The following is a 15,741-nucleotide window of genomic DNA, read 5'->3' on the forward strand; positions in this document are numbered from 1 at the left end:
ACATAGTCAATATTAAATAGAGGGTTATTTTTCTCTTGCAAGAAAAATGAGAGAAGAGCACCACTTTTTTCTCATTTTTTTTAAAGCACCAGTTCAGTCGCACATCATGTCTGAATGAATTTACCCAGCTTATAGGAATAACTTTTTTTAGGTTTGTGAATCACATGCAAACACACTTTCCTCAAGCTTTCTGCACACATACAAGTTAACAGTGCAGTCTTGAATTGCTTAAAAATGTATATTCTCAAAAATAACACAAGTTAACATCTCACCAGCCTCGTTGTTACGACGATATATCATATCACACATAAATAGGAACAGATTAGAAAAACATTTCAAAGTGAAACAGCTGCACACCAGAGTCACAAGCAGGTTTGTCTTCGGTCAGGTCAGCTCCTGTGGAACAAAGAACAGTGATGAGCTCTTCTTTTGGACTCCCGATCTCAGCTATGAGGAGTGAGAACGCAACACCGACTTACACTGTGATCCTGCAGTTTCTCGCCTGGACGTAGCTTCCTGTGTACCTGATGTCGCAGCGCACCTCATTGTTGGAGAAATCGGACTCCTGGACCAACTGAGAGGGGTTCACTGTCACCTGGGAAACGGCAGAAACGTAAATATATCATGAAAAAGTGCAGCTGTGATGTTGATAATGAATCTGACTGATGCTGGTGGTCTAGCCTCCCACCTTGAGGATGTAGTTTCCAGGTGGCACATCGGTGATGTCGATCCACTGGCAGTCGATGTTGGCGTGATACGTGTCGTAGCAACCGGGACCGAGCCCCTGACAAAAACACAAACTCGCATTACCCTTGACATCATCTAGTACAATTGATGAATTCATAAACGGATCAATGGGAATATGAATAGATGTCAGATGTAAGACCAACCTGTGTGTGAGCGGTGCAGGCGAAGCGCCGCCGCACCCCCGGGTCACATGACGTGTCCTCCAGACAGAAACTGGCCTTGTGTCCCTCGGCGACCTTCGCCCCCGTGGAAATGTCCAGCAGGTCATAATTACTAAAGGCCTCCATGCTGTGGTAATGCCTGCAGATACACCAGAGAAACATCCAAATGAGAGCAAATTATTATCATTTTTGTTGCCTGGCAAGATGTTGGATTCCATGCACTCCCATGTCTTTTTTTTTCTCTCGCATTGAATTTATAGTTTGATACATATTTTACAACGTAATAGCTCTTAGCAAGGAAGTGAAAAACGCTAAGTGGAGCAGGATAGAGCAGCTGGGTGGCTCTTAGATGATTAAATAGAGCATTGTTTCATCAGGAGCAATTAGGACTCAGTGAATTGCCCAAGGACACGTGGACCGGAGCAGCCGGCTTGTGATTTGAATCAGTGGAGTCTTGACAGACGGCGTGTTATCCTTGAAACATTTTCCCGGTGATGTGCATGAATGTGATTTGTAGGCACTTTTTTTTTTTATTTCATCATTTAATGCACATTCAAATCTGGAGGTGTTACGCCTCCGTGAAGACCCGCTGAAGACTATATCTCAGTAGGCTGGCAGACGGGAGACTCATCAAACAATACAGACAACAGGTGTAAGACACTGTGGAATAATGAAAGGTAAAATGTGTATACTTTCCTGTTATTCACCGACACATCACTCATGGATGATTCACGTTAATCTGGTCCCTGTGGACTAAATGAGAACACTGAACTCACTGGTGACAGCTGTGCCATTCCCACTCGTGTCTGGGCTTCACTGGGAGGAAGTCTGCCGTTCCTTGGTTCTTCACCCGCTGGGGGAACCGCAGCAGGACTCTGTAGTCCAGGTCCCTCACACCCGGATAATTCGCAGACCTGAAGGAAAAGGTAAGGCATCTTCACTATTAGCAGAAATGACACTATTGACCTGAATCACTGAGTTTGACTTGTACCATCTTTTTTTTTAGATGTTTTTAACATCACATTATCCTCCACACACACTTCACTGCACACTGAACTCATTCTCCACTTTACATAATGGTGCATTACGGTGCATGCGATAGGGCTGGCTTCTTTTCTTGCCTCAGCACTTTTTGTTGCATTCACCTCAGGAATCTTTGCCTTTCACTTCTTCAGAGCTTCTTTTTTACTTGGCAAAGTGGACGCTCAGATCAGAGGAGAGAATCCCGGGCGTTTGCCAGGTTTGTGTCCAGCCGCTCTGTCACTTCGATATACTTCCAAATGGGACCGAGGCCAAAACACATCCTAATGTGGTAACCTCAGAGGAACCCTAAACGATTATCATTATTCCTTTCATTATTTATACGTGTACACGCCGTTGATTTGTTGGTGAAAGGTCTAACGTTTAATCAGGCAGTGGACAGCATGTGTGCATTGCAAAATGTCAGTCAAGTACATAAGGGCAATTGAAGAATCGTCAGACGAACTCTAAATCTACCTGAGCTTCACTTCATCAACCCAATGTATTGGTCTCGACTGACGGATCGATGCGGTGTCATGTCAAATAATGAAGTGCACCTGGAGAGACAGTTTTCTTCCGCAGCACAGCGAAGTGCGTACATCTGCACTCTCTGGATGTAGGAGGCAGCTTGGATGTAGTACGGGTCAGGGACCAAGTCTGGAAGACCTGCAGAGAGGAAGTGAAGCCACAACTTTAAAATAATGCAAACACAAGCATTGATATAACCGGAATTTTACTTTTCAAGTCATTAAGACTTTGAAAAATATGAACAAAAGTCTGCAAAAGCAGTGTAAGCTTTTCAATTGTATTCTCCAAGGAAGTCTGGGCAGAAAATATGTGAATTAATGATGTGTTGAATATGCGTATACATCATCAGAGCATTAAGTGTCACCTGTATCTACAACAGTAAATGAAATACTTTTATCTTTGCAGATTTAATACAAAACATAAGAAGTGTTAAACAGGTATTTTTAGTTTTTATGCCTGAGTACATTTGGTATAAAATACTTCCAAGTGATTACGGAATGACATTTTGGAGAATTTATCCTCTCACAACTTGTATTCTTTCACCACTGATGGCCAAAAACTGTCCTAATGACCAGCTCCCAGTCTATCAGTCAGCCATTTAATTTCAACTCTGCTCAGAGGCTCACATACCGGAGACATTAGTTTTGTCATAAGGAGACATTAACGGTCACTCTCATTTAAAATGCATTAGAATAAAGGAGATTTACATTTTGAAAATTAGCATGAGTCATCTTTTCTGGGTCTTTGGTTTCTGGGTGTTCTCAATTAAGAAATGTCATTAATCTACTTTTATAGGCTACACTTTTACCGCCTCACCGTTGTGGAAGAGCCTGGTGCCATAGCCCGGGCCTGGTGGAGGGCGCACCGTGACCCTGTTCCTGCGGTCAGGGGGGTAAACGTTATAGAAAACCGAGTTCCTGTGATGAATGCTGTGCGGATCCCGTGGGTCATCCGTGTCCGTAGTCCTTATTGTATCCGGCCTTGGGCGAGGGAAGTGTATTTCTACGGCGTTACCGGACAGCGCTGTGGGAGAAACGCGCGTCTCCGGCGGGATTCTGGTCAGTGAGTGCGCTCTTCGTGCGCTGCGAGTCTCTCCTGTCTGCTGCGGGATGCGACGTGCATTCCAACCATCCTCCACCACGGTGGCCCGTCCAGCTGTGGCGGCTGATTCCGAGCCCTCGGATCTCATACCGCCGTCCCGGCTGTGCGTAAAGTCCGGCGGTCTCACCGGCGACGCAGTGGCCTGCCGCGCGCCATCTCCAGGTGTACTCCGGCCTCCTCGTGGGACTCCGCTGCCGGAGAATTCCTGGATGGTGGTGAAAGCGGCGGCGCTGCCGTTGGACGGTGCCTGCTGTGAGCGGTCAGCCACAGCCTCTCGAGTGGTTGCGATGCGCGGAGGGGGCTGACCGTGTGTCCCGGGTCGCCCCGAGGCGAGTAAATACTGACCCGCATCAACACCAAGAACCGTGGGATCCAGGTGGTTTTGTTGCGAGTGACCCCCGGCTGCTTCCTCCGGGTCTCCATGTCTGGTTCGGGCGGGTCTACTGGGCGCAACAGGAGAGTGAAGAGCATTCTGAGTCGTTAACAATAGCTGAGTGCGTCTCCTGGTCTGCTCAGGTGAGCGGTATTGAGTCCCCGTGCTGAGTAAGCTGTACACCTGGCCGTTATTCTCCCACTGGATCCGTTGTCTCCACGGTCCTGCACGTGCGCGTAAATGGTGCTGGCCGGTACCAAAACACAGCAAAACACCCAGAAGGCAAATCAAGACGAGCAAACACTTCTCCATGGCTCAATGTGATGGCGTCTCTGTGTTCAGACGTCCAACACTGACGAACATTATGAGCTTGACCTGGGTGATGGGGTGGTATCCTGGATCCACTCATTTCCGTTACGCAGCTGCGCACAACATCACCACCGAGAGGGAGTTTGGGAAGAGTGAGACGTCTTCAGATGTTTGACATTCCTCTCGGAGAAGTGCGTTTATCCAAACACACACTGCAAGGAGTCAAGCCCGTTAACACAGTGAGCTCAGTGGTGTTACGCACAGTGTTGTATTTAGAGGGATAATTTAAGATCATTACTCCAAAGATGTGTGATTTCCTTACATGCATTAAAATGACTCTGGTCCGAAAAGCTCCATGGAGGTGCACTCCGGTGTTGCCAGTGATTTTATATGGACTCCTAGTGAACTCATTTGAACAATCCTGCTCCAAGTGGAGTCCCAGGACCCAGCTGAAGGTCCCGAGAAATAGATTAAATGTGTTAATATCTGTAGATATGCTCCTTTCTTTGTTACTTCCTTGGCACATTGTGCATGGTGGTTTTGGCAGTGTATGTGTGAGTATACTGGGCTCTAAACCTGTTGAACACCCACAATGAGGACAAGTCGACCTCTTCACCACATGATGGCAGTGGACCCTCACTGAAAGTCAGCACTCTGGGGAACTCAACGATTTCTTTTCTTTTCCATCCATCCATCTATTGTCTTCTGCTTATCCTGTATTCAGGGTCATGGGGGGCTTTCTTTTCTTTCCTTTTCTTTTAAATCAAAGCCTCATGAGATTTGGATATAAAGTTACTTAAAATTCTGGGTCCCGATACCTGAGGCTGTAGCTCTAAGGCTCTCGTATTCATTAATTACACTTAATTAACATTCAAACTATTGTAAAAGCTCTTTACAGTGAATGTAAGAAATAAAACCTCCATCAGGTCAAGTTTATATAAATAGTAAGGTAAAGTAAGGGCTTGACCTTCATTCGGCTGCAGGTCATTTGACATAAAAATATGATACGAGACATTTACATTTGATACGTGCGCCACTTTCTCACATTTATTGCAGGACGGGTCGTTTCACACTGTTATGTTGCTAAAACATTAACATGAACTTTTAATGCCTTTCAAGGTTGTGAGTATTGAAATGTCATGACTCTAAAAATATAGCCTGCATGGAAAGAAAGGAAACAAATGTCAAACACGCATGTGAAATTATAAAAACATAACAGGACAATCACAGTTCAGACTTTTTGTGTGTATTTTTCATGCGTCTATGCCTGATGATGACTTTTTATAGATTGGCAAGAAGTAGGAAGAGAGGCCTTTCACCTTTGCCTTATTTTTTGTCTCATTCGTCTTGTGCCACACATCTATTCTGGCTGCTGGGACGGGTGAACAGACTCGCAGCCAGCAGCGTGGTGCCAGTCCCGAGTGCATGGTGACGAAAGTGACCAGCACACTCGGGATGAGCGGAGGTCAGAATGTATGAAATCTCCTGTATCTGCACCTGCACCAACACAGCAAGAATCCCCCCTCTCTCTAAATATACCCACACACACCCTGGCAAGCGCTCAGAGCCTTTCAGCAATCTGTGTGAGCATAAATCCATGAGTGAGTGTGAGAAACAGGAGCGTGGTGTGTGTGTGCGTGTGAGAATTACTCCTGGGACATGATCACTGGGTCTAGTTGGGTCAGACAGACTGTAACCGGATGGGTGTCATTCCTCCATCTTGTCGGGTGGTCTCACAGCGTAAGCGAGCACTTATGATCTCTCCAGATACTTCTCTGTCCCTAACTCGTTGACACGAATTATTTAACCCCCCCAGCTTTCCTAGTTCGAATACTGACATGCATGTGGGGTCCGACAGCATCATCAAACACTGGCTCTAGTTTCCAAGGAACAAAGTTACCTTTTATGGTTTAAATTGCAGGGTTTTAAACGAGAAGGCTGTTTTTTTTTTTAAATGTTCAGATATCAAATGGAAATCTGGGGAGGGATGTGAAGAAAAAAAATGATCACTTTCTCAAAATAACTGTGGTTGTCAGGATCATACAGATCCTAAGTGTGTGGCATTTAGGGGGCTATATTGGCAGAAATGGGATATAATATTAAGTAATGTATGTTTTTCTACCTGAAAAAGAGAATACACTGCACCTTTAATAATTTAAGTACTCCTCTCATACTTTATGCATTACAATATTACATACCAAAAGACCTGTTGAAATGTTTGTAAATGTAAAAGTACATTTTTTTTTTAATGTTAAATAGACTGTACTTTTATATAGACTTTCAGCATCTTGTGCTAGAGGGCAGGAACTAGGGATTGAATTACCAAACTTGCAAATAATTGATATTTAAACCCCAAAATGGTTTAAAATAAAAATGCATAAAGTTATAAACAATTAAACTCTGACTTAATCTTTAATATAACAATTCTGCATGTTGTGATAATTAAGTAAAATGTTCCACCCGCTGCTATTGGCTATTGCCATCCTTAACCGGAAGTTATGCAGCGCGAGCGGAATCCCGATGCGTCGGCAGAGGGCGCTCCTTCCTTCCTCCAAGAAGTCGCCATGTTGAGCTTTAAGGAGTCGCTCCGTGTAACAACTGAGCTTCACACAGAGCCGAAAAAATGTTGGAACAAAGTCAACACAGTTATTGAAGTTTTAAGTTGCCACGCAGAAGCCACAAGACGAGCAGGAGAGCTAGTCGCCGAGGTAAGCTAACATTCTCAGTTGTAGTTTTGCTAGTTTTGTTGTTCGTTAGCAACAGCGTTATTTCCATGTAGGCTAAAAAGCCTAGCATTTTACAGTGGTTTTGAACACTACGTGTCTAAAGGGACATTTATTTGGTGTTTTAAAGTGTACGTTTCATTGTAAACTACGTTACTATACGAGAAAAAAAACGTGAATTCATTCTATTGTGGAGTTTTAATGCTGCCTTCAGGTGCTACTCGGAATGTCACACTTCCCACTTGTGAAGGCGGAATTACAAGAATGTCATGTTCAAGTGCTTTGTTATTGAACGCCATTTGTTATCGGGATACAAATTACTTTTTTATATTGTATTATAATAAAGATAAAATGTTGTCACACAAGGAACACAACTGTGTACAAGGTAACTTTGCACCGCGCTAGCAGACTAATAGGCCATTTGCTATGGATATAATGATAGCATAGAAAGGTTCTGGTCACCCAAACTCGGAAACTCTTGTATCACAATTGTCTCCATGTTTCCCACTCATAATAATAATTATTACTTTAGGGGCGTTCCTTTGCGATTTCCTAGTCGGCAACTCATATCTCATATTTACCATAATTCCGATACCTTGTGAAGGCAGCATAAATGACTAAATCCTCTCCTGTCAGAGATAATTGATTTGTGGTGCATTATTTTTGCTAAGACATAGTGAACTATGTAATTTAGTTTCGCTGTTGCCGCTCAAAAGTAGTAATTGTTAACTCAATTGGAGAAATTTTGCTTTGCTTTGAGAGTAAGGTTTTCAGGTTTAAGGTGTTAGATATGTGTTATATTGCTTACACACATTTACTAAGCTGAATTATCTTCCATGTCCAAGTTGTATTGTGTCATTATATGCTAGGCATATTTTATTAGAGCAAAAATATTTCCCTTTTGTCTCTTGGAATTTGAACTACAGGGAAACAAATCATTTTCAATATGTTTAGTAATTGCATTCAGTCAGCACCTACTTTGATGTTGTTATGATCTGTGATGTTGTGAGAAAATCATGTATGAAATATGAAGGACAGCAGAACAGAGACTATACATCTGACTGTATGTGCAGGTCAGTTCAGAGTGAGGAGATCCACTGCAGAAGAACCAACAATTCAAGTAGATGGGGAAACTCTCAGCATGAACCCGGATCTACATTCCCACTGAAACAGCCGAATGATCTGCTTTGTGGTAGGATCACAAGTCGTACTGATGATATATTTAGAGAGTGCACAACATTGTCTTTGGTTTGAAGGGTCTAGTTTATATATTTTTCTGGCAGTTAACCAAATTCACTTTAATAGTTTATTAATATTAACATGTTAGGTGTACAAATTCACCAAAGTATGAGAGTGAGATGGGGATGTCATGCAGAAAGGGCCGCTGGTCGTTTCTAAACATGTCAGAGCCCTGACTTCAATGACGACTAACGCCATCTACTGGTTTAAATCGGCGGTAATCTTGCAAGGTCAATTCTGAGATCCTCGACTGTTTGGGACTAATCTACGTCACGAGAGCTATAAACTTAAATCTGCCGATCAGAACTTTTGTTATCAATAATCATTAGACCTTATTTATTAGGTATTTATTATTGACCTTCGCTGTAAGGTTTTTCAAAACATACCACAATGATGGTTAATGCATTGATTCGCAAAAACATTGATTCACCCTTATTCAATGAAAATATACAAGGTCATTTTACAAGGCAGTAAGAGTATGTACTTGTAAATTAATTAATTAACTATACAATAAAAATCTGCCAAAAAATGTGACTCACTTTTCTCCAATCATGTGAATCTACTCAATCAACTCAAATATTAAATGTCCAGTGTAAATACAGATAGAGATAATATGCATCCATGTTTGTCCTTGTTGAACAAATCCACCTGTGCGTGTGGGTGCGTGTGTGCGCTTGCTTTAACAGCCATCACACATACTGTTGTCATTTTTAGCACCAGGAGTCCAGGCCTGTGTGGTTAACTCCACGTCCACCTGCTAGAGCGTCACAACAATCACCTTGTCACTCCATTTCCACAAGACACACACATGACAGATCACATGTACATACAGCTAATGGCATCGGGAACAGAAATACTTGGTTGTTAAGTTAATAGGTGCCAATAAAAGGGAGACACGTAGAGGCACAACAAGCCCTACTTTTTTAAATGGATAGGAACCTAAAGGTAATGGTTGACCTCTGCTTTATAACCAACAGTTTCCACAACTGGACCTCAAAATTGATCCAAATCACGTATACTTTCTGACTGATTTTGAGTTGCAAATGGTCCCTTTCTTCCTCTAATGGAATGACTTTGGCCCCAGAATATATGCACCTACCTGACCCGTTCTTTATTTAGCTCTGGTGTGATGAGCTGTTCACACTAACTCTGTGACAGGGTAAGGTATTCTCTCAGGGGAAATGAGAAATTATTCTGGTCTATTTATACATGTGGAAACATATGCAATGTAGGCACGTGCCGCGGGCCTCATGCTCCGTAAATCTAGTGCTAATGGCCTGAATCTTGAGGAAAGTCTATGACCTACTCAGGCATCTATATACAGAGCTACAGTTTTGGAAAAAAAACATGGAGTAGATTTACATGTTTGACAGCCTTTCCTGTTTCTAAAATAGATGCAAGCAAAAATCTCTAGCCCAGCCTGGATGTAGTTCTTAAGGATTGTTGATATATTGTAATTCAGGTATTCAGATAATTATATCAAAGCTATTAAATGTCTTGCCAGTTGCATTGTGTACTATGTCCAGCTGAAACTGAGTTACATGAAATATAGTGCGACTATAATAATCAATCCTCCTCATTTGTGGTTTGCCACACTTTTGGCTTGTGCTGCTTTTGATTTGTCTATTTACCCACAATCCCCTCTCAGAACCTGAATATAAAATATTCGCAGGCAGTACAACATAGTGATTCTTAGATTGTTTTATTTGAATTGTTTTATAAAAAGTAGTAAAAATATGCAGTATTTTGAAAAGATAAGAAAAAAGTTTCTCTTTTTATCTTGTTCATTATGTCGAGAACCTCTTGCCTTCAGATATAATAATCAGTAAAGGAACCCCAAATGTACCTAATAATTTCCTTTAAAAAAAACAAAAAACAAAGGTATAGTTGAGTCAGGGTATCAAATTATTTGAATTCACAATAGTATCAACACTATGTAGTATTTAGGTGAGGTAAAGGAATCAGGCAGCTGTTTATAGTGAAAGTTCCTCAAAATCAAACAATCATATTAACTGCAAAGTTAAATGTGATGATAAAAAAAAAGAGATTCCAGATGTACTGTATATCATCAGTAACGAATGCATTTATTTGTAGGAGAATGCAACAAATGGTCCAGTACAAGTCAGTGCTTTATGGTACCAGTAACATAGTCATGTTCTGATTCAACAATCACTTTAAAAACAGGAAAAACATAGATCATCTGAAGATAATCCAAAAAAAAAAAAAAAAAAAAAAGGGACAATGATAAGTTAACATTGCATCGTTTCAATCACAAACAAAGAATAAAATTAGAAAAACTTCATAAAAAAAGGAATCCATAGTATTATTTACAAGTTCTGTACAGGGATGAGGAGTCTTCCTGCTGCAAGAAAGCCAGAAAAAGGATAGTGTTAGGAGCTTTTACATTTTAACATCATTCTCTTTTTGCAATTGTACCAACATTGATTATTTAACTTTTTTTTTAAATGCACTTTAAGTAAATTTTGTGCCATTTAAAAAGCAGTATAATTTCAGCTGTAGGAAAGAAACTAAGTGAGTTGGCCCTCAAATGTGGCGCATTTCAAACTAGGATACATGCATATACATATTCAGTAAATATAAGTTATATTGGAAACGGTGATACCTTAAAATCGGTCCTCTTACCTATAAACGATTGAGCAGATTGTTCTGGATGTCCTCATACACCTGGTTGTAGATCTCCTCTTTGGACTTCAAACCATCCAGGCACTCTGCATCACACACACAAACTTGAACAGTTAAAATACTTGAAAATAGTCCTTAATAGTAGAATAAAAATTATTTGAAGTTTAGAATAGATTACACTTATTTCCCAAAGCATTAGCGAATGTTATGTAAAAAAAAGACGTACCAATATGCAAGCCGCTGCTCTCCATCTCCCTCTTGTGCTTCAGGTACATTGGCCACACATGGCCGTCAAACAGGCCGGGAGGGTCGGGGACAGTATACTGTCTTGTACTGTAAATAATAAGCACTGTTAGCAAATGTGCACTTGCCTCAATGATTATAGAGAAGAATAGCTTAAATCAATGATGGGTAAATGTGAGAATAATTCCTGTGTGCGCTCACCTTCTCCTTCTTTTGCATTCCTCGTAGGGAATCGTGATACAATAGCTCTTGTTGTAAACATCCAGCAGGGGCCTAGAGGGGAGATGAACACGGCCATTGATGATTGCACACATTTGTAAAACAAACAGAAAAAGGAGCACAGTCATGCAACTACTCATACTGTCTCTTATCTTTACCCCTGCAGAGTGTTTAACACATCTCTAGCACACAGTATGGACCACCCAGCAGTCTGCTTTAAGGACACCTCCAGAGAACCTCTATCTGCGCTTATCTTTGACTACAGGACCTGCTTATAAGGGTCCGCGAACCAGTCATAAGCATGCAAAATGACCATGTGACACTACAGAAATATAACCACACATCCAATCCTGGTAATTGTGAATTTTTTCAGAAGTTGCGAGACAAGACTGCTCCCCTTCACTGAAATAGCCGGGTGTGAAGGTGAATAAAAAAGGAGTCACGCAATTTATTTTTAGAGCCAGATAGAAGAGACACACAAACAAAGATAGAAACTTCCAGGCAGTTAAACCAAGTGAATGAAACCCAGCTTACGGGTAATTGTAGAGCAGGAAGCCCTCCACGATCAGAATGTGGATCTGCTCGTCTGGGTTCGCCACATCAGATGCAGAGGACAGAGGGACACCGTGGGAACGGGCGAACTTCACTGGGTTCTCCATCCAGCCCTTTATCGTGTTGGTCATGGCCTCCATATCCATAGCTGTAATCACTACAGAGCGAGATCGATAGAAAAAAAGAAGACAGTGGAAAAGAGACGAGACATTAGTCACGAATATACAAATATTGGAAATATGTTTTGCTCCAAGTTACTGGAGGTTATGAGCTTAAGTGTTGTGCATGGTAACTGGCTATAATGTATGTAATGTTGGAGGGAGGTGTATGTGATATTAAAGTGTAAACAATAAGACATTGGCAGTCTTCAACTGAAGTCTTACCATCCCATTGTCTAAAGCCGTCCTCCCCGACTTCTATGTGTTCGGGTTTCTGAAATAACAGTGATCAATAAAACATTGCTGCAAGCTCACGGCTCTGAACACAAGTTGTAGATTCCACTCACATGCCAGAGTACTATGGGTAATGAAGTGCACGCACACACACAGCAAAAAGGCATGCTACAAAAGGGTTATGCACAAAAGGTAGGCAGGTAGTTTATAAAGTTACACAGCTGTAATTAAATTTAGGGTGAAAAGGGCATATAATGTGAAGGTGCTAATGGAAATAAAGGAAAAGATGGATGCATGGCCATGTTAGAAACATTTTGGTTAAGTAATGCAAAGTTTTTTAAGCCTCGTTATATAGCCATCACAAGAATCTGAAGAAATGTTTAATAACACAAGGGAGCAAAATCATGACTAATCATGCACTAAAGGAGAGACATCAAGGTAAATAAACGATGCTCCATAGACAACAAGGCCATTTCCATATCAGCTGTGGGGGACAGTGTGGGAGGGGCAGATTACTTGGCAGCACTCACTACTTCACATGCACGCTGAACGCCTATAGACTTATGCCGCCCTTTTTTGATACTCAAAGATGCTTTAGGCTAAACAATAACGCGTATTATCTATTCCCTAGCACTCACCTTGAAAAAGTCATCTTGGTGCACAACACAGCAGTTGGGCAACGTCTTCATCAACTTGTTTGTCAGTGTGGTTTTGCCACCATTAGTGACTCTAAACAAAAAAAGGGGGGGAAAAACAAATTATAAATGACACATTAATAGTTATGGTTTAAACTATTTTGATGAGGGGGGGAGAAGCCATGCATGTTTTCTGCCAGATGACATGCCCTTTGTTTATATGCTATAAAAACAAAAAAAGGGAAGATAATTTGGTACAAGACAAAAAGCCACATTAGCTTAAAACAGTTAAATGTGTACAAATATGCGTGATTAAAAAGGAGGAACTACATTAATGAACACATGGTGCTGAATAAAACGGACTTGGTCATTTCCTTATTTGTAAACTGTATGAATGATTAACATATCAAACCGTTTTGGGGGGGTTGGGACGACACTAATGCTTAATCTCCCTCCACTTTTAAAGCGGGTCTGGCGGTGACTTTTCAAATGTCCCGCTCGATTTATGACAACAAACACCAACTACACCGGAAATGGGTCGTAAGCCGGTTTTAACACTTTCTGGCGGGCAGCTGATAAAACATGTGGGCTAACAAGGATAACGTCCAACAACCAGAACCTAACTTCAGTCACCATTTATACAAATAAATAACTTTTAATTGATCCTTTAACGAACAATAACATAACGCCACGCGGGGTAATTTGACTACGATATAAACTGCCTAACGTTATTCCCACTTAACCATCAATTCAATGAAGATAAAATAACTATGAGACGGACATTTATACAACATCGTTTTAGCTGTTATTTGCTAACAGCTAAAACGTTAGCAAATAACAAGCAGTTTGACGACAATATTTAAAACTTACCCGCCAATTCCTATGATGTATTTCATGTTTTTGTCCGTTCTCGCCGGTCCTGATCAACGTCAGCGGAAGCAACACTCAAGACGACGTTTGAACTAAAGTCGAGGGTAAAAGTCCCACTGACTAAACGCTTCAAAAAGACGTAAATGTTAAAAGTTATGGCGGATCTCTCAACGTTTCTCCCTCCTGCTCGGCTGGCTGTGCGCGTGCCGGCGCTGCAATTTATATCCAACGTGCGTCGTCCTGCGTCACCACTCACGTAAAGCACGGGGCGTTCTCGTGGTTCGGACGTACTCGTGCTCGTGGTCTTGCCCTCTCTGCGCGATAGCCAATCCGTGTCCACCAGCCCTCCGCCAGCAGCCAATCACAGCCCGCGAACTTTAACACATGAGTGGTGAAGTCCCGCCCACTTCCTGCTTCCGCTTCGGCACTCTATTCCAGAGGGCACCTGCTGGTGTCCATCATCACAGCGACGGTCAGCAGCTCCGCGCTTCCGTTCAGCCGTTAATCCACCTGATGACGCGAGGAGGTGGAAAACTACCATTGATGGTGTCTTATTGACACACCCTACGGCTGTTTGGTCCTGCTGTTTCCCAGTGAACTAGTGTTGATATCTTTGTTAAGACTGCTATCAAAGTCAGTGAGGAAAATATGAATGTCATCAATGAATGCAGGTGCAATTGTAATCGTCAGATATTATGCTATTTACGGTAATTGGTTATAAATAAAAGTTATGAAGGTATTAAAATGAAGAAGCATTCAACTATGTACTTTTCATATAGGTATGAAAAGCAAAAGTATTTTTCAGGTTGGGCCCTGTTAATGTTTTTATATCGCTGAACCATTATTATGCCACATAAACAGCCTTTTATGTAATTGTTACTGCACTCAAACTTTAGGTTGGAGTGCTGCTATAAATCATAATTAAATGTATTTGTTTTTTAATTTAAGTGAGTCCACATCTTGTCTCTTGACTGATTTGTGGCCAGTAAATGTCATTGGTTTTAAATTCATCAGAATAAATAGCAATACATTGCATACAATACATGTAAAGGTAAAAGTATTCTGTATACTGCACATTAATGTGTACTAACAATTCGAAATGATGGAAAATTAAAAGTGCATTCATATATAATTATGTATATAATTATGCTGTATACAATTTTTTGTTATACTACAACACATATAATATAGTTGATCATTATATTCAACATATTAAATTCCAACAAATACAAATTGATAGTCATGGAGCTCCTCTTGATTATTTTATATAGTATTATTCTTGTAATCTATTTCAATCATCCAGATTATATTTGAGTAATCCCTAAAAATGTCAGGTCGATACTCGTTTTAACTTCATACTAACACACTTTATGCGAATGTACTCACATCCCAGATCAGCTTTCATGTGTTACCTTAAGTGTGGTTGGAGTGTGAGCCAGCAAGCAGCAGCCTACGTTTAAAAAAGGGAAACTGCCTAATTGAATTGGGGCAAATATCATGGGTTCAGACATGAGAAAGAGCAACAGCACACATTATTAATGTGTGAGTATCTAATTTAATTTATTTATTGCACTGCATTGAGGTAAATTACCTTCCTTAAAGTGTCTCGCCCTCTTTCCCACTGTGTGACAGTCACATCTATTTGTGTGTCAGCGTCCATGTGCAACGTGAATCCTGTCACAGCCATTAGGGGTCAAGGGGTCACCAGCCAGGGTCGCTCTCTGCGTCACAATTAGTGTGTAAGGAAGAAGGTTCTGAAGGGTGGATCATGTGATTTTTATTATGGTAACGGTTACATCAGAGGCATTTCTTAGGAGTCTAAAATCAAACCCAGACATGCGGGGCATCCCCCTGAAACTGTAGCGTTGCTTTGAAATTGAAGCACTAAAAGTATGAGGTCCTTTGGGAAGTCCTCATGCACCTGCACGCTCACATCAAGTGGGAAGATTGACATTTTTTGCCTGATGTAAGAACCAAGCAAGCCAT

At 41.3% G+C, this 15,741-nt stretch overlaps 2 protein-coding genes across 3 annotated transcripts; both read right to left on the reverse strand.

Annotated features, from left to right (window-relative positions):
• Positions 1-4,623, reverse strand: loxl5a (lysyl oxidase-like 5a). Its single transcript, XM_084011905.1, has 7 exons — positions 3,273-4,623; positions 2,486-2,594; positions 1,685-1,822; positions 891-1,047; positions 689-784; positions 480-595; positions 1-396 (listed from the first exon to the last, which is right to left on the reverse strand). Exons 1-7 carry the CDS (start codon positions 4,240-4,242, stop codon positions 390-392), a joined length of 1,593 nt encoding a protein of 530 aa, XP_083868031.1. The 5' UTR covers positions 4,243-4,623; the 3' UTR covers positions 1-389.
• Positions 4,624-10,257: 5,634 nt separating this feature from the next.
• mibp (muscle-specific beta 1 integrin binding protein) lies at positions 10,258-13,959 on the reverse strand. 2 transcript variants are annotated; one of them, XM_084010699.1, is made up of 8 exons: positions 13,756-13,959; positions 12,889-12,979; positions 12,242-12,290; positions 11,841-12,015; positions 11,289-11,360; positions 11,071-11,177; positions 10,845-10,930; positions 10,258-10,563 (listed from the first exon to the last, which is right to left on the reverse strand). In XM_084010699.1, exons 1-7 carry the CDS (start codon positions 13,779-13,781, stop codon positions 10,845-10,847), a joined length of 606 nt encoding a protein of 201 aa, XP_083866825.1. In that variant the 5' UTR covers positions 13,782-13,959; the 3' UTR covers positions 10,258-10,563. The 2 variants fall into 2 exon arrangements, with proteins under 2 accessions (XP_083866825.1, XP_083866826.1); XM_084010700.1 differs by lacking the exon at positions 12,242-12,290.
• Positions 13,960-15,741: the final 1,782 nt, after the last annotated feature.

Source organism: Eutrigla gurnardus (genome assembly GCF_963514095.1).
Source record: "Eutrigla gurnardus genome assembly, chromosome: 6".
Taxonomy (NCBI): domain Eukaryota; kingdom Metazoa; phylum Chordata; class Actinopteri; order Perciformes; family Triglidae; genus Eutrigla; species Eutrigla gurnardus.